The sequence below is a fragment of the Rhinopithecus bieti genome, unplaced genomic scaffold (genome assembly GCF_001698545.2).
Source record: "Rhinopithecus bieti isolate Rb0 unplaced genomic scaffold, ASM169854v2 scaffold_78620, whole genome shotgun sequence".
Classification (NCBI taxonomy): Eukaryota; Metazoa; Chordata; class Mammalia; order Primates; family Cercopithecidae; genus Rhinopithecus; species Rhinopithecus bieti.
In genome coordinates, this window is record NW_016829908.1 from 286213 (window position 1) to 308809 (window position 22597).

Genomic DNA, 22597 nt, shown 5'->3' on the forward strand with positions numbered 1-22597 from the left:
GTGGTGAAAGCATAGGGCTGGGCAATCCAATGTTCAGGCCCCCAGTTTGTGTGCGTGGGTGGGTGCCAGCAGTGGTAGCAACAGGTTGTTCAGGTCAGTCGCTAGCCCCCAGGAGGCATACATGGGCAGTAAACAGAGCAGGCTCGTTTTCAAGTCCCTGGAGGCCTGTGCAAGCAGTGGTGGGTGGGGCAGGCTTGTCCTCAGGCCCCTGGATGGTCTGCACAGGTGCTCTCTGTGGCAGGTGGGGCAGGTTGATACCCAGGCTCCTAGATTGCATGCTTGTGTATCTGCAAGAGTGGCAGTGGCTATGGAGACAATTTTGTCTTTGCTTGCCTGTTGCAACCTAATTTACAATAAGAAAGTTTAATTCATTTTGCATTATTGCCTAAAGTGTCCAAAGCTCTCTGGTACATAGTACAGATTCCTGAGACTGGCATTAACTGAAGCTTTAGATCCCAGTTCCCAGCCAGGTGCAACCACCAGGCATGCTGCCATAGTCCTTAAAATACATTTCTAATAGTACTCTTAAGGAACAAACAAACAAGCAAACATTAATAATATTACTGTTTTCTTTTTCAGGTCACGTATCAGTTGAAAATTCTTACAACAGCATTATTTTCTGTGTCAATGCTTAGTAAAAAATTGGGTGTATACCAGTGGCTGTCCCTAGTAATTTTGATGACAGGAGTTGCTTTTGTACAGGTAACTATTCAAGATAAGTATTTTTTTTATCTTTATCGTGGTTTCAAAACCTTATTTATTTTGTGTGGAGAACATGGTTCTATTGCTTGTTGAAGCCAGCAAATGTTATTCACCACAACTAACATATGTTTTGAGGGCTTCCTTTGTGTGACATACTACGTTGGGAGTGTAAGTAATACAGAGGAATTAATCAAAATAAAATTATATTACCTACAGAAATGACCCATTCTAATTAGGGAAATAAGACACTGCATTTTAAAGAAATGCAGTTGATTTTTGCTAGATATCTGTAGCATTTGAGATTATTAACCACTCCCTTTTTATTTTCTATCAGCTTCACGATACCGTTTTTTCCTGGTTCTTTTATCTTTCTAATGATTCCTTGTTGGTTTTCTTCATAGGGATCTCTTCTGTGAGACTCCCTTTAAATACTGGGGTTGCTGCAGGTTTGTTATTTCTTCTAAGGTATACCTTTATTTTTGGAGATTTCATCTATTCTGGGGGGGGGGGGGTGTTAATTTTAATTTTTTTTTACTTTTTAAAAAAATTTATATAGAGACGGGGTCTCATTATGTTTCCCAAGCTAGTATCAAACTTCTGGGCTGAAGTGATCATTCTGCCTCAGCCTCCCAAAGTGTTAGATGTGAGCCACCGCACCTGGCCTTATTATTTATTATTATTATTATTATTTTTAGTCCTCAGTGATACTTGTTCTGATGGAAGGTTTTATTAATACTTATATCCTGATAATTCCTCAGTTCATGTCATCACTTTCCCTGAAGTGTGGTATTCATATCGTGAATAAATTTTTAATTTTTTTTTGAGATGGAGTCTCACTTTGTCCTAGGTTGGAAGGCAGTGGTACAATCTCAGCTCAATGCAACCTCCACCTCCTGGGTTCAAGCGATTCTCCTGCCTCGGCCTTCCAAGTAGCTGGGATTACAGGTGCCTGCCACCACGCCTGGCTGATTTTTTGTACTTTTTAGTAGAGATGGGCTTTCACTATGTTGGCCAGGCTTGTCTCGAACTCCTGACCTCGTGATCCACCCGCCTCGGCCTCCTAAAGTGCCAGGATTACAGGTGTGAGCCAACGTGCCCAGGCTAATATTTTTAATATTTATTTTAAATGAGTGTTACAAAAGTATAAGTGGTGTATCAAATTCATATTTTCATAAATATTGCTTAGGGTAAGCTAAAGTAGGCATTGTTTCAAACAGTAAGGTATTTTAAATTAGAAAGTTATTAATAGTTCAGGTGGAACATGAGTTTGACAAAACCATTAAAATGATAGGCAAATAACTGAAGCTTCAGGAACACAGACCTATAGGATAAAGCTCAGAGTGATTAGTGTGACACACTGGACCTTCTGAAATGTACCTACAGTTCCAGACTCATTTCTTCTGCTGCGTACTTCACACTCTGAATTGCTACAACTGAGCTGCTTGTAGGGGCTATTTTGCACAGCTGAGCATTTATCCATTCTTTCTCTTGTGCCTGCAATGCCTTCTCCCCTTTCTTTGCCTGGCTAACTCCTACCTTTAAGACTCAGCTGAGACATAACATCACAGGCATAACATTTATGCCTTCTTCTCTACCACCATAGTACTTTGTACATATCTTTTCCAAAGTATTTATATTATAGTTAAATGCTCATTTGTATGTCTGTTTACCCCTACAACTTAAATTCCTAGAAGGCAGCAGCTGTGTTTCACTGCTCCTTCCATTCATAGTGCCTAATTAGCAAGACTCAAAACACAGTTTAAGATCAGGAAAAACAAATGATATTTGTTTTTACATGATTAGTTGTCAACTGATTTTATAGCCTGTAAGTACAGATGACTCCTGGGAAATCTTCAAGGATGATATTGGAGTTAAATTAGGTGTTGAAAGGTAATAATTATAATGAAATTTGCATACTGAGTACTTATGTGCCAGGTGTCCCACTTGGTGGTTATCCTTTATAATCTCATGTTATACCCAACTGTTTAAGGTAGATATATTATTCGTCCCAACTTACAAAGGAGTTATTGAGGCTCAGAGAGGTTAATGAAATTGCTTATGATCCCAATCTAGTAGTGGCAGAGCCAGAACCAAATCTTCTTAAAACTTTTCACTATTTGTGTTTCAGTAGGTTGGAAACAGCAGAAAAAGTATTACATAAAAGGTATGTTAAAAAAAAATACAGATGTTGATCTGTGGATAAGCACAAGATAAGTTAAGGAGTGATAATAATCTTCTTTGATTGGAACAAATAATTGACAAAGATATGGTGAGAGATGAAATTACAAAATACAAATTGGTCCTAGATTATATGTGGTCTTCAGTATTGAGTCAGAAGCTTAGGCTTGACTGCTTTCGGCTGTAAGGCCTCACTGGAGAGTTGGAAGGGAGAGAGGCATATCAGAGAACTCCTATAGGCATGCAGGGCAGATTGGTCGGGAGAAAGACTGAAGGAATGGAGAGGAATTAGAAAGCATGACAATGACCTAAACTGTCAGGTTAATGGATTGGAATGTCCCACAGGAGTGATGTAAGAGTTGTTCCAAGGGAAGAATCAGTATGAGTGTTAGACTAATAAATATCATAGAGAATGGAGAGCAAGGAGATTAAGAAACTTAAGTTTGAATGGTTGCATTTTTAATAGAGACAAAGGTATCAAAAGGTATGTTTGCTTTGAAGAGGGATGGGTACATTTTAGTCACATTGGCTTTGAGAAGATAAGTTTCTGGATAGCAGCAACTGAAAATTTTGGATTTGAGCTCAGAAGAGATGTCAGTGCTTCTGTGAATCAGCTCTCCAGGGTAGAGGGGATTCCTATAAATATGCTGTAGCACTGCACTGTCCAATAAGGTAGCCACAAGCCATATGTAGCTATTTAAATTTAATTAGTTAAAATTAAATTAAAATTTCAGTTCCTTGGTCGCACTACCCACATTTCAAGTTCTCAGTAGCCACTTAAAGATAGTGATGACCCTATTGAGGGTGAAGATACAGAACATTTCTATCATCGAAAGGGTCTGTTGACTAGAATAAATATAAAGATTGTAGAAGAGAACACGGAAAAGAGCAGGTCATTTCAAGAGGTAAGGAATGAGTAGTCAGTAGTGTTAATTCTGTGGTGAAGGCAAGCTGAATAGAGAATGAACAATTTTATTATTAAAAATTAGTTAACATATTGATTAAAAAGTCTTTGGTAGCTATGAAAAGTACAGTTTCAGAAGGAAAAATGGCTTTAAGAAGTCCAGCTAGGTTGGATGTGGTGGCTTACACCCACAATCCTAGCACTTTGGGAGGCCAAGGCAGGCAGATTGCTTGAGCCCAGGAGTTTGAGACCATCCTGGGCAACATGACAAAACCCTGTCTCTACAAAAAATACAGAAATTTACTGGGTGTGGTTGTGTGCAGCTGTAGTCCCAGCTACTGGGGAAGCTAAGGTGGATCACCTGAGTGCAGGGAAGTTGAGGCTGCAGTGAGCTGTTATCATGCACTGCACTCCAGTCGGGGTGACAGAGTGAGACCATGTCTCAAAAAAGAAGTCCAACTAGTAGAAGATCAAACTGAGGAGGGAAAAAATAGATGCAAAAGAAAATTTAACAGTAGTTATAGGATATCAATTGATTAGATTAAGGGTAACATCTAAGCCAGGGGGTACCATCCCTGGTGCAATGATCCTGGAGTCCCTTCCAACACATTTCATTTTCCAGTGTCTTGTACTCAGAGTTTTCCTTCACTGTCTGATAGACTATCTTTTCCTGACAGTGTTTGGGGTTCACCTCCCAACAGCTTCCCTTTATTATGCTTGATTTAGCACACCACTTTCCAGCTGATCTCTACTTTTGCTGATACAGCAGAGGGGATGTGAGATTCTCCTCCTTTCTTCTACCTATATTTGAGATGGTGCTTTTTAATAAATTAAACTTTAAGGAATTATCTCAAGGTAACATTGGTCTCTGTAAGAGATGAAATGTAAAATATTTATTATTTCTAAGGTACTTTTTGAAAGTATAAGTTATAATAGTAATATATTATCACTGTGAGGAAAAAAATCAAATGATTGTAAGGTTTTATGTTTAAAGCTCTCCTTTGGAATCCCCAAAATGATATTGGTTGCATTTTTAGGTTATGGTCTAAGAGTGGACTCTCAATATGTTTATGTAAAATGTTATAGGAATTAAACTGCAATTTTACTTTTCTTCTTATTTAGTGGCCCTCAGATTCTCAGCTTGACTCTAAGGAACTTTCAGCTGGTTCTCAGTTTGTAGGACTCATGGCAGTTCTCACAGCATGTTTTTCAAGTGGCTTTGCTGGGGTTTACTTTGAGAAAATCTTAAAAGAAACAAAACAATCAGTTTGGATAAGAAATATTCAGCTTGGTAAGTTTTAAATGTTTTCTCATATTATTTTTAAAAGTGATTATATTGTTATATTTAAAGATGTCTATACATCTTTAAATAAATGAGCCTTGCATAAAATCTGCTATTGATCCAAGTATCTGGCAATGTTCTTGTCTTTTAAAACATTTTATTTTAAATGAACACCTTTTATTTAAGAATATAAAAAACTTAGATCTGTGACATAAAGGTATATGTAGCCCATTTCTGTCTTCACTATTTAGAGCCTTAGTAACTTTATCCTTGGTTGCCACTTCTTTCCCAGAAGGTTTTGCAAATAACTTACATATTTTATTCCTGGAAAGGATGATTAAAATAATTAAGGAAGTTTGAAATGATGATTTTTTTTTGTCCCTGTTTTAAGATCTTTTTTTTTTTTTGAGATGGGATGTCACTCTTTTTGCCCAGGCTGGAGTGCAGTGGCACGATCTGAGCTCACTGCTCGGGTTCAAGTGATTTTCTTGCCTCCGCCTCCAGAGTAGCTGGGACTACAGGTGCCCACCACCACGCCTAGCTAATTTTTGTATTTTTAGTAGAGACGGGGTTTTACCATGTTGGCCAGGCTGGTCTTGAACTCCTGACCTCAGGTGATCCACCCAAAAGCGCTATAGTCCCAACGCGCGCTGGGACTATAGGCATGAGCCACCGTGCCTGGCCTCTGTTTTAAAATCTTATGTGCTGTTTTATTTTAAAATGTTATGGTTTAGCTCTTAAATACTGCAGCATTTTTCTAACTGAAGGTAAATAGTTTAAAAGAAAAAAAAATCTCTTATACTGAAGCCTTTGAACAAATATTTAAACTTCTTTTAGTATTGTAATATTTAAATCCCCCTACAAAGATTCCAGCATTTAGTATTCCTGGCATACATTCATTTTGGATGATGTCATATAGAACTGCCCATGTGAAAAGCAGCTCATCTGCAAATCAACACATTCTATTTTAAGCTTTTGTCTTTGTGACTTTGAGGTTTACCTTTGAAACCACTATTTTTTTTTTTTTCCTGTCCATATACCATTTTATACATAAGGAAACTAAAGTGCAGAGAGGTTAAATAACTTGCCCAAGTTCACATTACTGGTAAGTAATGGACTCAGTATTTGAATCCAGGTAGTGTGGCTCTGTTGTACCATGTCTATCTTGATCAGCAGTCATACAGGCCCTTCTAGGCCCTAAATTGTCTGTACTCCTAATGGCCTATATTTTATGTCAAATCTTCCAAATTTTATTACAGTTCATCCTTCCAGCTGTTTTCAAGTAATGTAATAACAGATTGCACCTTCATTTTAATCACATAGGATTTCTTTAAGTTTCTCTGCAAAATTTGTAGAAATGTGTCAAGTTTTTTTTTTTCCTTAAGAACATTCAAGGTAAATATTTTTAAAGCAAAATTTTATTAGCTTCTTTCATTTGTCTAGAGACGGTAAGCTCACAGGCATGAAAAGCATTAAGCAGTTTAATTCACCATTTCAGAAATAATATGTCTATAGCAGAGGGGTTAAGAATACTTAGTTTTGAAATCAGACCACTCAAATCCTGATTTCATCACTTACCACCTATGTGACCTTAGGGAAGTTACTTCTTTCTCTGCTTCACTTTCCTCATCTGCAAAGTGTTCTAAATTATACTACCTATCTCATATATTACTATGAGGATTAAATGAAATTACTACATGTGAAGTGTTTAGAATAAAGTGTCTAGGCCAGGTGCGGTGGCTCACACCTGTAATCCCAGCACTTTGGAAGGCTGAGGCTGGTGGATCACTTGAGGTCAGGAGTTCAAGACCAGCCTGGCCAACATGATGAGACCCCATTTCTACTAAAAATACAAAAATTAGCCAGGCATGGTGGCGGGCACCTGTAATCCCAGCTACTCTGGAGGCTGAGGCAGGACAATCGCTTGAACCTGGGAGGCGGAGGTTGCAGTGAGCCGAGAACAAAGTGTCTTACATATAGTGAGCACTAATAAATGTCAACTATTTATATAAAATACAATATCAGAGAAAAAGAAATAATCAAGGTTTGTGTGATTTGCCTAAACTTTTCTTGAATTGTAAGATAAAAATGGAAGACATATCAGAATTCATGGTTCTAATGTGCTTCATGGATTTCTTATTATTTGGTGACCTCATAAGCTCTAATGCTCATAGAAAAAAAATGGTAACAGACTTAATGTTTTTGAAAAGATACTTAAATAATTGCTTATCACAATTCATAATTATAAGAACAAATTAAAACAATGTAATAGCATTTTTCAAACATCAAATTGTCAAAGATTAACATGATAAGATCCAATTTTAGCTAGGCAATAGAGAAGCAGGACCTCTATTACCTATTGTTCCTAGGAGTATAGATTGATATAACCATGTTGGATTTCAATTTGGGAATATTTGGTATATTTGCTAAAATTTTAAATATGTGTAGGCTGTAATGTAAGAATTCCAAGTCTGGATAAGGATCTATCCTATAAGAGCACAAAGATAGTAGTGTGAGCACCAGTAGTGTGAACTTGGGCAAGTTATGTAACCTCTCTGTGCTTCAGTTTCTTCATCTATAAAATAGACATCTACCTCATAGTGTTGTATGTCAGTTAACATACAGGAAGCACTTAGAATAATTCCTGTTACATGCTGATACATACATATTTGCTTTTATAATCCATACAAAGGAATATTATGCAACTGTTAGAATGCAGTAGACCTGTTCATGCTGACATGTATGACATGTATGTATCCTTCTATAATGTATACTTTTTTGGTAATTACGAAGTCTTTCTTTCATAAATTAAAAAACTTTACTGGATGTGGTGGCTTGTGCTTCTAATCCCAGATACTTGGGAGGCTGAGATGGGAGGATTGCTTGAGAACCAGGAGTTTGAGATCTGAGCAACATAGTGAGACCCTGTTTCTTAAAAAATATATATATGTGTAAGGCTGGATGCGGTGGCTCACGCCTGTAATCCCAGCACTTTGAGAGGCTGAGGCAGGTGGATTGTTTGAGCTTAGGAATTAGAGACCAGCCTGAGCAACACTACAAAACTTTGTACAGAAAACAATAACAACAAAAAAAAACAAAAATTAGCCAGGTGTGGTAGCGTGTGCCCGTGGTCCAAACTACTTGGGAGGCTGAGGTGGGAGGATCGCGTGAGTCCAAGAAGTCGAGGCTGCAGTGAGTTGTGATTGTGCCTCTGCACTCCAGCCTGCTGAGTGACAGAGTGAAATCCTGTCTCAAAATATACATATTTTGTATATATATATATATGTTATATATAAAACTCTTCTGATGGTGTTTTATATGTGTGTGTGTGTATATATATACACACGTACATATTTTATATATAATACCATCATGTAAAATACCATCAGATGTGCTTTGGAAATTATATGCCAGCATTAATTTCATGTTTGAAATTAGACATTAAAAGGATAGAGCTGACTTAAATGGAATTTTAGAGCATTTCACATTCTTTTCACTTCCTTTCTATTGTGGAATACTTTGATTAGTTATGACTTCATTTTTAAAAATTGCTTTACCCTTGCACTCTTTAACTGCATATATTTCAAAGGCTACCCATAAAAAGCGGTCCCTGTCAGCATGAATTTCTTTATTTATAGCCTAGCAGTGCTTCCGGGAGTCTCTTATTCCAATAGTCATGTGATAGACTATGTTTTTGAGGTGAGATTCAACATGAACAAGACAGTTTCTGCTCTTACCAAGTTGACTTTCTCTAGCAGTGAAGCTTCAGTAACACAGAATCTAATGTTTTCTGTGACTGTTTCTTAGCTGTGATTTTTTGGATATTAGTTATTAGTTATACTTTCAAAACAAAATTTTATTTACTTTCTAGAGACAGTCTCGCTGTTTTGCTCAGACTGGAATGCAGTGGTAGAATCATAGCTCACTGTAACATCAAACTTCTGGGCTCAAGTGATCGTTCCACCTCAGCCACCTGAGTAGCCAGGACTACAGGCGTGCACCACCACACCTAGCTAATTTTAAAATTTTTTTGTAGAGATAGAGTTTTGCTTCGTTGCCTGGGCGGGTCTTAAACTCCTGGGCTCAAATGATTCTCCTGCTTTGCCCTCTCAAAGTGCTGGGATTTCAGGCATGAGCCACTGTGCCCACTCTCGAAACTTCTTAATAAGGAAAAATGCTGTACTCCCTGCCTGAGCTTTTATATATGTATGTACCAATGTGAATATATGAAAATCTAGATCTAGCAAGAGGAAGGTGGAAGAACAATGACATATTCCAAATGTGAGCAATTTGCACATATTTGAATGGGCTAGCCATGTAATCATCTAATTTGTGCATTGTATTATTTTAGTGCTCCAAAGTTGATAATGTCTGTTATTTTTTATATTCTGTCTTTGTCTTTTTACATTTGTATGTCTTTGTCTTATAGTCATAAACTAAGTATACTTTTGTTAAGTATACAAAACCAAGTAAAAATTTTAAAAAATAATCTAATTTTGGCTGGGCGTGTGGCTCACACCTGTAATCCTAGCACTCTGTGAGGCCAAGGCAGGGAGTACACGAGGTCAGGAGATCGAGACCATCCTGGCTAACACAGTGAAACCCTGTCTCTATTAAAAATACAAAAAATTAGCCAGGCGTGGTGGCAAGCACCTGTAGTCCCAGCTATTCAGGAGGCTGAGGCAGGAGAATTGCTTGAACCTGGGAGGAGAATCAAAGTAGCTCCTGATATGCTGATGTGAGGGGAAAAGGTCACTACTGTTAGTGCTCTCGTATCTAGTTTCTTCAAGGAAGTTAGAATAGAAGTGATCTTAATGCTGTAATGGAATCTTATTTTGAAAAGGGATCTTTAATGAACTTTGTGGTATTTAAATGTAACATAATGAAAATATGGGTTTAAGAATAAAAGAGTTGAAGCTTAAGGCAAATATAACTTTGGATTTTTCTATAAGTCTTATCATTGTACAGGGAGTCTGGGTCAGCCATTAAGACCCAAGAAGCAGATCTGGATGTTTAATTGTGACAATTCATAGCCTCATATTGTAGTTACATATTGGAAAACGTCTGTCAAATTCAGTTTATATATAGCTTGGAATTGTTCAAGGGTTGAGTAATTAATTACATCTTTAAAAAATACATATGGAGAATTCTAGAGGATATAAAAATGAAGACACAAGTCACTATCCTTAGAGCCTCCTATTCTTCTAGAGATATTTGAAGCCTAAGAAGCAAGGCTCCAGAAAGGAAGGTGAAGGTGGCAAAGGATAGTTGTGTTTTAAAAGCAGGTAGGATACTTCTATTTTTATTTATTTATTTATTTATTTATTTATTTATTTTTGAGATGGAGTCTAGCTCTGTCACCAGGCTGGAGTGCAGTGGCACGATCTTGTGTCACTGCAACCTCCTTTTCCCAGGTTCAAGTGATTCTCCTGCCTCAGCCTCCTGAGTAGCTGGGATTACAGGCATGTGCCACCACGCCCAGTTAATTTTTGTATTTTTAGTAGAGGCGGGGTTTCACCATATTAGCCAGGATGATCTCGATCTCCTGACCTCGTGATCCACCCACCTTGACCTCCCAAAGTGCTGGGATTACAGGCGTGAGCCACCGCGCCCGGCCGGATACTTCTATTTTTAAGATAGCAGAAAAGGAGACAAGGATAAGTGAAAATTTGAAAAAAATAACTAAAAGAAAATTTGAAGCGGAGATAGGGTGAGTCAAGAGAGTTTATGTATGATGTATGTTATTCCAGCAAAGAGAAGAAGCCCCCTTCCCTTAAAAAGGGGCTGAAGATATGAGAAAAATAAAAAATGTTTGGTATAACTGGTATGAAGGATTCAATAGGGAGTAAACAGATGAATGACAACATTGCCAAGAAATATTGGGACTGAAACATTAATTTGTAGTAAGCTCAACTGGCATAATTTATGACTTTCTCTAAATAAAGCTTCCATCATAGAAGAGGTGTTTTGAAAGTTGTTACAGTAGGTAACCCAGATTTGGAAAATGATAAGTAGTCTTTGGCAGAAAGCAGAACTGTGTAGTATAGTAAAACCTCATTATTAAAGTAGCCACAATTGGGAATTTGAGAGGGATTAGGTAGAAAGTTCTTTCTACAGTCTTAAAGAAAAAGCACAATTAAAATTGTGCCTTAGAAAACTTCATCTGAGAGTAATAAGAGGTGGAATTGAAAGGGGAGAAACTATAGGAAAAAAGCCAAATTAAGAGGCTATTGAAAGGCTATAAAATGACTCTGATTACTAATTTTACTCAAAAGTAAAAATATTTCACTATTCAAAGTGACCAGCCCTCTCATGTTTGTCCAAACAAGTGATGTTTAATTACTAAATTGGATAATGATAGACATTTTATTTGTAATATGGTCAAACTTCATTATAACAAACTGCAGATTATCCTGGTAGTTACTTTTATTAAATGCCTTTTGAAAGAAGAGGGCTATTGAACAAAGCCTGTAAGTCTATTTGTTGTGAGAGATGTTTAAAATAAATCCCTTACTATAATGGGATTGAATTTATAGGACAAAAGCTTAAAGTTTTATTAAGTAATGAAATTGTTTTGAAATGCAGTTTTATATGTGTGTTTTAAAAAAATATTTTTTTAAAACTTCTGCAGGCACTTGGAGGCCTTGTAATAGCTGCTGTTATTAAGTATGCAGATAATATTTTAAAAGGATTTGCAACTTCTTTATCGATAATATTATCAACATTGATCTCCTATTTTTGGCTTCAAGATTTTGTGCCAACCAGGTAAAATATTCTTTTCTATTTTTTTAATCCCCAAAAGTATATAGAAAAATTAGAATTCTCCGTAAGGTGATCTGATAAATTTGAAGAAGCATTGAAATATAATTTTAAAAATTTATTTAACTATGTTTTAAAAATATTTCAAATTAAAGTCATGAAAGAGTCTTCTTCTGAAAAGTTTTTTATGCAAATTTGACTGGCCAGAATTTTCCCAATAAATAGATGTGAATATTTTCCCTGCAAAGTAAAAAAAAGTGATATAAAAAAGTTAATAAGTCATATAAAGTCATAAAAATACGTCATGTAATGACATTTTTAAAATACGGAATTTACATGACTTCCTTGAAGAAGATAGTTTATATAGAGAATGTGGTTCATGAGGAAACTCAATTAGGTGGTAGCAGGAAGATCAAACTGGAAAGGAATTGCAGGAGGAGTTATAAGTGAGGAAGAAGACCCAGGACTCTGTAGTTTTATGGATGCTAAGGGAGGAGATAGCATCAGGAAAAATTGAGTGTAATGAATATCCATTACAGACATCATTGAAAATTCTAGTATTTTGTTTAATTTATAATCCCAGACTAGTGGGATTATATTTTAATTGTTTCCAGGACACCACTCTTGGTTTTCCTCCAACTTTACTCTTCTCCTGATTTTCTCAACCTCTAAACTTTGGAATCTCCCAAGGATCTTTTATTTATTTATTACTTTATTATTTATATGTTTATATTTTTGAGACAGGATCTCAGTTTGTCACCCAGGTTGCAGTGTAGTGGCATGGTCGTAGCTCAATGCAGCTTCAAACTCCTGGGCTCAAGCAATCCTCCTGCTTCAGCCTCCCGGGTAGCTGGGACTACAGATGTGCTTTGTTGCCCAGGCTGATCTTGAACTTCTTACCTTAAGCAATCTTCCCACCTCTGCCTCTCAGAGTGCTGGGATTATAGTCATATGCCACTGCGCCGAACTCATTTGTGTTTTTGAGAATGAAATTGGATTATGGATGGAATTTGGCACTATAAAAATATAATATCCTTTTATACTTTTATATTGAACATTGACGGTTTTAGTTCTTTTCTAGCAATCTAGACAATAGGTCTGGAACATACATGTTGAGATTTGTAGTTCTTATGAGATAAAAATTTAAAAGCATTTCTATTTTCAGCTTGGTATGGAAATGAATCACTTAGCTAGTGAGACTTAGACTAACAATGAGCACTTATATCTTAATTTTGTAATCTTAATCGTATTCCCTGTTCATAAGATGAGGAAATCATGTGCTTTAATGTACTTTGAGAATGTTTGCACCTTGCAGATTTTTAGATTTTACTTTAAAATCATACCTTTTTTTTTTTTTTTTTTTAAATGAACCTTGGCCGGGCGCGGTGGCTCAAGCCTGTAATCCCAGCACTTTGGGAGGCCGAGACGGGCGGATTACGGGCGGATCGCGAGGTCAGGAGATCGAGACCATCCTGGCTAACACGGTGAAACCCCGTCTCTACTAAAAAATACAAAAAACTAGCCGGGCGAGGTGGCGGGCGCCTGTGGTCCCAGCTGCTCGGGAGGCTGAGGCAGGAGAATGGCGTAAACCCGGGAGGCGGAGCTTGCAGTGAGCTGAGATCCGGCCACTGCACTCCAGCCTGGGCGACAGAGCGAGACTCCGTCTCAAAAAAAAAAACAAAAAACAAAAACAAAAAAAAATGAACCTTATGTAAGGCTGAGGTAATTAAATCTTTGAATTATGCAGAGAATAAACAAATAAATGAACAAGTAAGCCAACAGAGGGACAAAGGATTAGTAGTTTGGCAATGAGATATATGCCTGCCTGTAAATTCATGTTTCTGAGGAAGTATATAAGGTTTGTTGGGTTGAAGATAGAAAGAGAAAAGACAATGATACTGCCATTATTGAATGAACGAACGAACGAACGAACGAACGAATGAATGAATGAATATTTTGAGAATATGCTCAGGACACTCAGCCAGATGGAGAAGATGGATTCTTTTTCCTAAAATAGGTAACTAAGCCCCTCTGTCTTTATGCATCTTACCTTTGTGGATAATACATTTTCAGTAATGAATCTAGTGACATTTTCTCAATCTTCATTCAATTCTATCCTAAATGTAATAATATATTTGCCTTTAGCCTCACTCCACCTCCTGAAACTGGGTTTTTTGTTTGTTTGGCTTCTCTGAAATGGTATGCCTATACTTGCCTTTCTGATTGTCCCTTTGGTAGCTTGTCAATCCTTGCTCACTCTCTCGGCCATCTCATCCACTGCCATGTCATATCTGTCTTCTCTAGGAAGATAAGTTCAAATTTCACCTAAACTCTAGATCCCTTTATTCTATTGACTGTTAGACATCTCCGTTGATACAATATCACTATTACCCACTTCCCTAAATTATTTTTCTTGTGCTTGTTATTTTGCTTATTAATGTTACCATTCTTCCATTTAGGGTTGCTTATTCTTTCATCAAAAGTTTATTAAGTGTCTACTATGTGCCCGCTGGCCACCTTGCTAGCTCCTGGAAAAGGAGTGCATGAATGAGACACAATTTCTTGTCTTCAAGGTCATCAAGGTTTGGTGACCATCAAGTGATTGCAAAGACAGATGTGAATAAATAAATTATAACAGTATGATCAATGCAACAATGGAAGTATACATATAATAATTCTGTTAGAGGGGGCTCAGATCCTTGAAGTAATCATTACATTCTGATAGTTTTTTCCTAATATATATATTTTTTTCTGGGACAATTTTCTCTCTCAGAACCATCTAAAAATTGCTGGCTTGAGAAACAGGTGTTTCCTGACATTATTAGGTATTCAAGTAGATCCTGCTAAAGATACTATAGAAAGGATTTCTGCAGTGGATACAAAGGTAGACCATAGAATCTTTCAGTTGAGCATGAACTTTCAGTCCATGCCATTCCAAAGTTCCAGAAAGCTAAGAATAGTTCATAATGACTAATGAAGACAGTGTCTAGTAATTAATAATTACCAAATATTAATGTGGTAGCAGTTTCTTCAAGATACATTATAGGATGTTTTATGTTATCCTAATAACGTTGTATGTATAACTGCATTCAAGTCTTTTGAAGAGTTAACCATTTGCATCAAGTCAAATCTAGTTATTAATCATAACAGATAATTACTGAGCTCCCTGTATATGCTAGGCACTGTGGGTACCACAGTGAATGAAGAGCACGTGGTTGAGCAGGGGAGTGGACTTATGCATCATTTAATGGCAGTGTGGTAAGTGTTGTGCTAGGGGAGTTTTGCCTAGGGGAGTGAGTCTTGGAGACATTAGACCTGAATTATGAATAAGGGTTTTCTAAGAAGCAAGGAAACTGTGGACAGAAGGAATAGTATCTCTAAAGACACTGTCAAGAAGGTGTAGGTTGTGTTCACTGAGTGGAGTGGCTGAATTATAGATTGGGTGGCATGAAGTGGGGAGGATGAGTTTGGAGGGACCATATTATGAAGGGCCTTTTAATAATGATTAGTAATTATTTTTCATTTACAGACAATTAAAAACAGGAGCATAGCTTTGGACTATTAGTAGAAACTTTAAATCCAAAACTAGCTTATGTCTCTATAATAGCATTTTTAAAAATGTACACATTAAAAGTTAAGATTGCACTTTGGGAGGCTGAGGCAAGCAGATCACTTGAGGTCAAGAGTTCGAGACCAGCCTGGCCAACATGGCGAAACCCTGTCTCTACTAAAAATACAAAAAATTAGTGGAGGGTGATGGTGCACACTGGTAATCCCAGCTACATGGGAGGCTGAGGCAGGAGAATTGCTTGAACCTGGGAGGCGGAGGTTGCAGTGAGCCGAGATCACACCACCGCACTCTAGCCTGGGTGACAGAGGAGACTCCGTCTCAAAAAAATAAATAAAAGTTAAGATTCAGGCCGGTCACAGTGGCTCATGCTTGTAATCACAGCATGTTGGGAGTCTGAGGCAGATCACTTGAGCCCAGGAGTTCAAGATCAGCTTGGGCAACAAAGTGAAACCTCGGCTCTACAAAAAATAGAAAAGTTAGCCAGGTGTGGTGGTTTGCACCTGTAGTCCCAGCTACTTAGGAGACTGAGCTGGGAGGATTGCTTGAACCCTGGAGGTTGAGGCTGCAGTGAGCCATGATGACAGCACTGCACTCCAGAGCCTGAGCAACAGAGTGAGACCCTGTCTTTAAAAAAAAAAAAAAAAAGTTAATATTTGTAGTCTAGTTCACATATCCAGTCTTCATTTCCAATGTATCGTAAGGTAGACTGTATCTATAGATACATAGGATAAAGAGGAAACCAAGAACTCCCTGCATTTAATGTAATTTCCTTTTGTAAAGCATCCTATAAAAAGTGGTCCTGAGTTTTGAGTATTACTATCTTGGATTTTAAACTAAACTTTACCTTGGTTTAACATGACAGAATAAAATTTTCCTTTCATATGTTCAACTGAAGAATTAAGACCTTTTGTTATTGAATGTATTGCATACAAAATCCCTATTAAGGTGAAATACAGAAGTTAAAATATCTTTGTTTTAGAAGACAGTATAGTGCAGTGGACGAGAGTACAGGCTGTAGAGTTAGACATACCTGCGTTTGAATCCTCTTGAAGTTATGGGGCTTTAGATAAGTTCTTTAAATTCTTTAAAACTGTTTCCTCATGTGTAAAAAGTGAATATTAGTACATCTTCATAGAGTTGCTGTGAGAACTCAATGAAATAATGCATATAAAGCACTTAGCCAGATACCTGGAATGTAGTAGGTACTCAAGATTTGTTAGCTGTGTTACTGGAACATTTTTCCCCAAATTATAATTGTTTTTATAGTAAAGAAATAGAAGAAACTTATTCTGCTTTTAATCTGATTTTCTCTTTTTTATTTTGTCTTCGTCTTATTCAGTGTCTTTTTCCTTGGAGCCATCCTTGTAATAACAGCTACTTTTTTATATGGTTATGATCCCAAACCTGCAGGAAATCCCACTAAAGCATAGTTGTATACTATCTTTAACTGGTTTTTCACGATGGTGCACTAGGAATCTCGACATTAATCTTGCACAGAGGACTTCTACAGAGTCTGTGAAGATATCATCATGCTGAATCTGATCATACTGTTTTTTTAAAAGTTTAAGGATAAAATATGTGTATATGTAACAAAACACATTGCATCTAGAAATCAAAACTTGAAAGTATTTCTAGGGATTAGAATTAGAAGGAATATTAGAGAAAACTTGAAATCTGAGTTTAAAAGATTTTACCTTTTGATTGCTGCAGAAATGTCCTATGCACTCTTTGCAAGAGCACACAACAAATGTCAGATACCAATTTTTGCAAATTAGATTTAATGTTATTAAATGTTTTTATCTTACTCTTTCTGTACAGATATATCAAATCACATGAAATATTTAAAGTTTGAAAACTATAATTACCTATAAAGCTGTGAAAAAATAGAAGTATAATTTGAAAAAACATTTCACTTATCAGAGATTTTTATATTTATGCAAAAGATTACTAAATGAAGGATGGCTAAATGTTTTTTGTTCAATTACATAAAATTAATAAAGTAATATTCTGGGTCTGATTTGTCAGAGAATAAATGTCATATCTAAATTTAATGTAGAGATACATACTATTTCTCCATATGAATTTTAAGATATTTTATTGCTTCAAGACTGCTGAAAGCAATCCAGTTGCTCCTGTGCTAGCCAGAGAATTTTATAGTAATGGGAGGTTAGCCCCTAATCTTTTCATTGCATTTTATTTCTGTAAATCAGATTAAATCCTTAATATTATTTTAAATTAAAATTTGTAATTGCCATTAAATTTTCAAAATGTAATTTAAAAGGATTAAATACTCCTTTAATAATTTGAAATAATTATTCTATCATATCTACATTTGGAGAGTTTTGAATTATCAAGCATATACTGTATATAGTTAGAAAGTTATTAAATGAACATTTTACTCATTGATCTGTAAAAACTTCTTTACAACTGTTGACAAAAAGAACATTCAAACAAATAATAGTACAGATGTCAGTGACTGAGACCAAAATGACTTTTCTTGGAGACATTCCAGATTGCCATATTACATTATTTTAAACAGCGCTATAACTTTAAATCCAAAGCTGCTCGGAAGAATTTTTTAGGTCTCTCATAAGCCTGTTCTTCCCTGATCACACGAGTGGGAGAGGTAGCCAAATTTTGAATTCCCTTTCTGTGTTCCCACAAGAGCTGCTGAGAAGGCCGGGTGCAGTGGCTCACGCCTGTAATCCCAGCACTTTGGGAGGCCGAGGCAGGTGGATCACAAGGTCAAGAGATTGAGACTAGCCTGACCAACATGGTGAAACCCCGTCTCTACCAAAAATACAAAAATTTGCTGGGCATGGTGGTGCGTGCCTGTAGTCCCAGCTACTCTGGAGGCTGAGGCAGGAGAATCGCTTGAACCGGGAAGCAGAGGTTGCAGTAAGCGGAGATTGCACCACTGGTGCTCCAACTTGGGCGACAGAGTGAGACTCTGTCTCAAAAAAAAAAAAAAATAAAAAAAAAAAAAAAAAAAAAAAAAAAGCTACTGAGAAGGAGCCACCATTTTGCTTTAAAATAGTGGTTTTTTTTCCTTTTTAATGAACACTGGAGCTGAGGATGCAGATTACAAGAGTTATTTAATAAGTTGGTTAAAGGGAGAGGAGAGAATATATTATAAATGGTAAGATGATTTGGTGGGCAAAAATGCTTTCTATAATTTGAATATGGGTTTAATTTAATTATTAACTATAGACAGAATTACTGAGTATAAGAAGTATTTTACTGGTTGGGCGCTGTGGCTCACGCCTGTAATCTCAGCAATTTGGGAGGCTGAGGTGGGTGGATCACAAGGTCAGGAATTCGAAACCAGCCTGGCCAGCATGGTGAAACCCCATCTCTACCAATAATACAAAAATTAGCTGGGCATGGTGGTGCACGCCTGTAGTCCTAGCTACTCAGGAGGCTGAGGCAGGAGAATTTCTTGAACACGCCAGTTGGAAGTTGCAGTGAGCCAAGATCGCTCCACTGCACTCCAGCCTGGATGACAGAGCAAGACTGTCTCACACACACACAAAAAATTAAATATATATATATATGTGTGTGTGTGTGTGTGTGTGTATGTATACACACACACACCCGCAGTATGAATGAAAAAAGTAAGACTTTTTTTTTGAGACAGAGTCTCACTTTGTCGCCAGGCTGGAGTGCTGTGGCCCGATCTCGGCTCACTGCAACCTCCCACTCCCTGGTTCAAGGGATTCTCCTGCCTAAGCCCCTGAGTAGCTGGAATTACAGATGTGAGTCACTGTGCCCGGCCTATACTGTATATATTTTTAAAGACTGTTCTAATAGATATAAAACTGTAAAAAAATAAGTATTTTATATAGCTCTCATGGATTTTATTAAAATTTGACTCAAAAATACTATATTACAAACTGTTAGGTACACTTGCCTAACGTGAACTGGTAGTGTTACCTTGCTTTTGCAGTAGTAATCTACAGATTGCAGGGCTCATCAATTCCATCCAAAGTTTAAAAGCATTTAAAATTACCAAATCTTAAAATCACTTTGGTGGTGATTCCAAATTGGTACCAAGCAAACTTTCTGGATGCCCAACATGATTTTCAGTAATCACCCTTTAGAATTTGCTTAATAAGTTCACCACATTTTGAACATGGTAGTTTTAGATTGCAATAATATTCAGACTTACATTATTAATTACTGCTACGTAAAATCTAAATCCTGCAAATGCACAGAATTCAAGATGAAATATGATTTATGTTTAGCGCACACTGAAGTATTGGTTGGGTACTTAAATGTATTAATGCAGTGTGCATTCATATTTAATCAGGTTTATTCTGTTTCTATTTTAATAATTTAAAAAACTTAGTAAATTAGATATTAGACATGTTAGTTACAGTGGTAACACATTTTAGGTGTCAAAACACAATTTTCAAAATTCCTAATGAAAGTTATAAAATGTAAACAGGAATTGTAAAATGGACAAAGTAGTCAAGTATATTTTCAAAGCACGATTTTATTAGGCAGGCATAATTTATATTTTGCTTTTCTAGTGGGTTTGAAAATGTTTATTAGAGATTGGGCTATGTAGTTTATAATTTTTAATTCATAAAAAAGTAATCATACATGAGAAGGTAGACCTATGCCCTAGGATCATGTCACATACACAGATAATGCCATTTCCTTATGTGTGTGATGTGTAATTTGATGACCTCCACAGGCCTTACTGTATCAAGCTTTTATAATGATGACTCCCGTCATTATTTAAATTCCTATACTTTTTATTTGTTATCACGCAACTACTTTGTTCAATGTGAAAATGTGCTAACTCATGGGAGAAGAGTGCCAATCAATAGTTCTTTTAAAAATTAAGAATATGGTATTTGGGAAGAAAAGTTTGAAATGCAACAGATGGATGTTTCAACACGGCAGTATTATATTACCAATTCTTTAATAAGTGATTTTAGAGATGTTATAGGCTACTTTTATGGTGGAATATATAGTTTAGAGATGCAAAACTTAAATGTTTACATCAGTTTATGTTGAATGTCATATAATTTCATGGAAGGAAAAGTAGCTTGATATTTAAATTCTAAGGAGATATAATCTGAAAGGAAACTGGTTATGTTCTCTACACTTACTGTAATACTGATTATTCTTACATATCAAATTATTGAACTTTTAAAATTTCATTGTACAGTCATTAAACTGAGTTGGGTTTTTTCTTAAAGGGTTTAGCATCGCTCATTTGATTTACACATTCACATTATAATATTTAATTATCATGGGTGAATACGTTACATAAAAAAGGTTTATAAAAGTTATTTATGCTATATTGAAAGTCATCTTATGAATCTCCAGGTTATTTAAAGTAGTTATAGGAGCAGAGAACAAGCACGTTTATCAAAATCTGGTCCTATGTGCCTTGCTTTACCAAATACCTGATTTTTCTGGAGGATGTTCCTGTAATTCACAACTTTAGACACATGGGCAAAATTAGGATGTTTTAAGAATAAATACATTTCTATTTTTTTGGTTGTTTCAACATTAGCTCTTTAAATTCATTAACAAAATTAAAATAGGTATATTACAAAAGCATAAACATTTGTGAACAGTGCTTACTTAAATAAATTGTGATACTATTGCTCCATCACAGAACTTTTTGAAACTTTAACAATTGTATAAAACTGTCAGTTTGTTGTTTCATTTGTAATTACAAAATATAATTTACTGTAATTTAAAACTTTTAAAATAATTTGGATCCTGACTTTGTCTATATCTGTATTTCATTTGTTTAGAAAGATTCTTTTGGGTTTGAGAATGTAATTTGTATATTTAAATTTTTTATGGACATAATTGAAAGGAATGTATAAACTGGTCTTTTGTTAAATGGCTTTTAATTGATAAACTTCTCTTGTCATTTTGGTATCCAGCTATTACCTATTTAATAGATTTATTGAAATAGATTATTTTCATAAAGAACTCTATACAAATCTTTTTCTATATTTCCTTATTTTCCTATTTACCTGTGTCTATGACCTAACCTATGAATTAGTCTTCTCTCTTTATATATCAGAAATGAATTGCTGATCTTTTTCTCTAGCTCTGTAGTACCTCTATCACTATCACATGTGATCTTTCTTCCTTTTCTCTAGCCCATACTGTAGCATGCAAGACTGGGTTGGCCAGGTGCAGTGGTTCATTCCTGTAATCCTGACACTTTAGAAAGCCAAGGCAGAAGAATCGCTTGAGCCCATGAATTTGAGGCCAGCCTGGGCAACATAGGGAGACCTTGTTTCTACAAAAAAATCTTAAAAATAAAAGTAGCCAGGTATGTTGGCATGCACCTGTGGGGCCAGCTTCTCAGGAGGCTGAGGCAGAAGGATTGCTTGAGCCTAGCAAGTTGATGCTGCAGTAAATCATGATGACACTACTGGACTCTTGCCTGAGTGACAGTGAGACTGTCTCAAAAAACAAAAACTGAAACAACAAAAAAAGAAATATTGGGTTTATTTAAACTAGTTAGAATTTATCTTTATGTTAATAACAGCCTAACATTTTTTGTTTTAAATATCTCTAGGCTAGCCTCAAGGTTAAGTAATTATAGAAGTTTGGTATATATTTTCTTCATAATTTGGATATAATTGCTTCAATTGTGACCGTCAGTGGAATGCATGGAGATCAATTGCGATAATATACAGCAGGATTTTAGTCCTGTCTCTACTGCTGAAGTAACCTTACACAAAATACTTTGTGAAAAATCACGGAAGTGCCAGCATTTTAAAATGTATATTTTCTTTGGTAACCTCTCATGAAAAGCACTAACTAAAAATGTTTAATAATCTTTTATGTATTACAGTACTTCTTTTGTTGGAAATATATCACAATCCTCAAGTTCCAGTGCTACGCAAAAATATAATCTGAATCTTATAGATAATACTACCTGTTTTTTTTTTTTTGAGATGGCATCTCGCTCTGTCACTTACGCTGCAGTGGTGTGATCTTGGCTCACTGTAGGAACCTCCACCTCCTGGGTTCAAGCAAGTCTGCCTCACCCTCCATAGTAACTGGGATTATAGGCCACGCCACCAGGCCCAATTAATTTTTGTGTTTTTAGGAGAGATGGGGTTTCACCATGTTGGCCAGGCTGGTCTCAAACTCCTGACCTCAGGTGATCTGTCTGCCTCGGCCTCACAAAGTGCTGGGTTTACAGGCATGAGCC

The 22597-nt window shown here is 36.3% G+C and overlaps 1 protein-coding gene across 1 annotated transcript in view; it reads left to right on the forward strand.

The window, feature by feature from the left end:
* SLC35A3 (solute carrier family 35 member A3) overlaps window positions 1–17800 on the forward strand; it is a 50987-nt gene extending 33187 nt beyond the window's left edge. The window contains exons 4-7 of the mRNA XM_017865137.1: window positions 580–702; window positions 4907–5079; window positions 11685–11831; window positions 16736–17800. Coding sequence (XP_017720626.1) covers window positions 580–702; window positions 4907–5079; window positions 11685–11831; window positions 16736–16826 — 534 coding nt within the window. The 3' untranslated portion in view covers window positions 16827–17800. The remainder of the gene's footprint in view (window positions 1–579; window positions 703–4906; window positions 5080–11684; window positions 11832–16735) is intronic.
* The last annotated feature ends 4797 nt before the right edge of the window (window positions 17801–22597 follow it).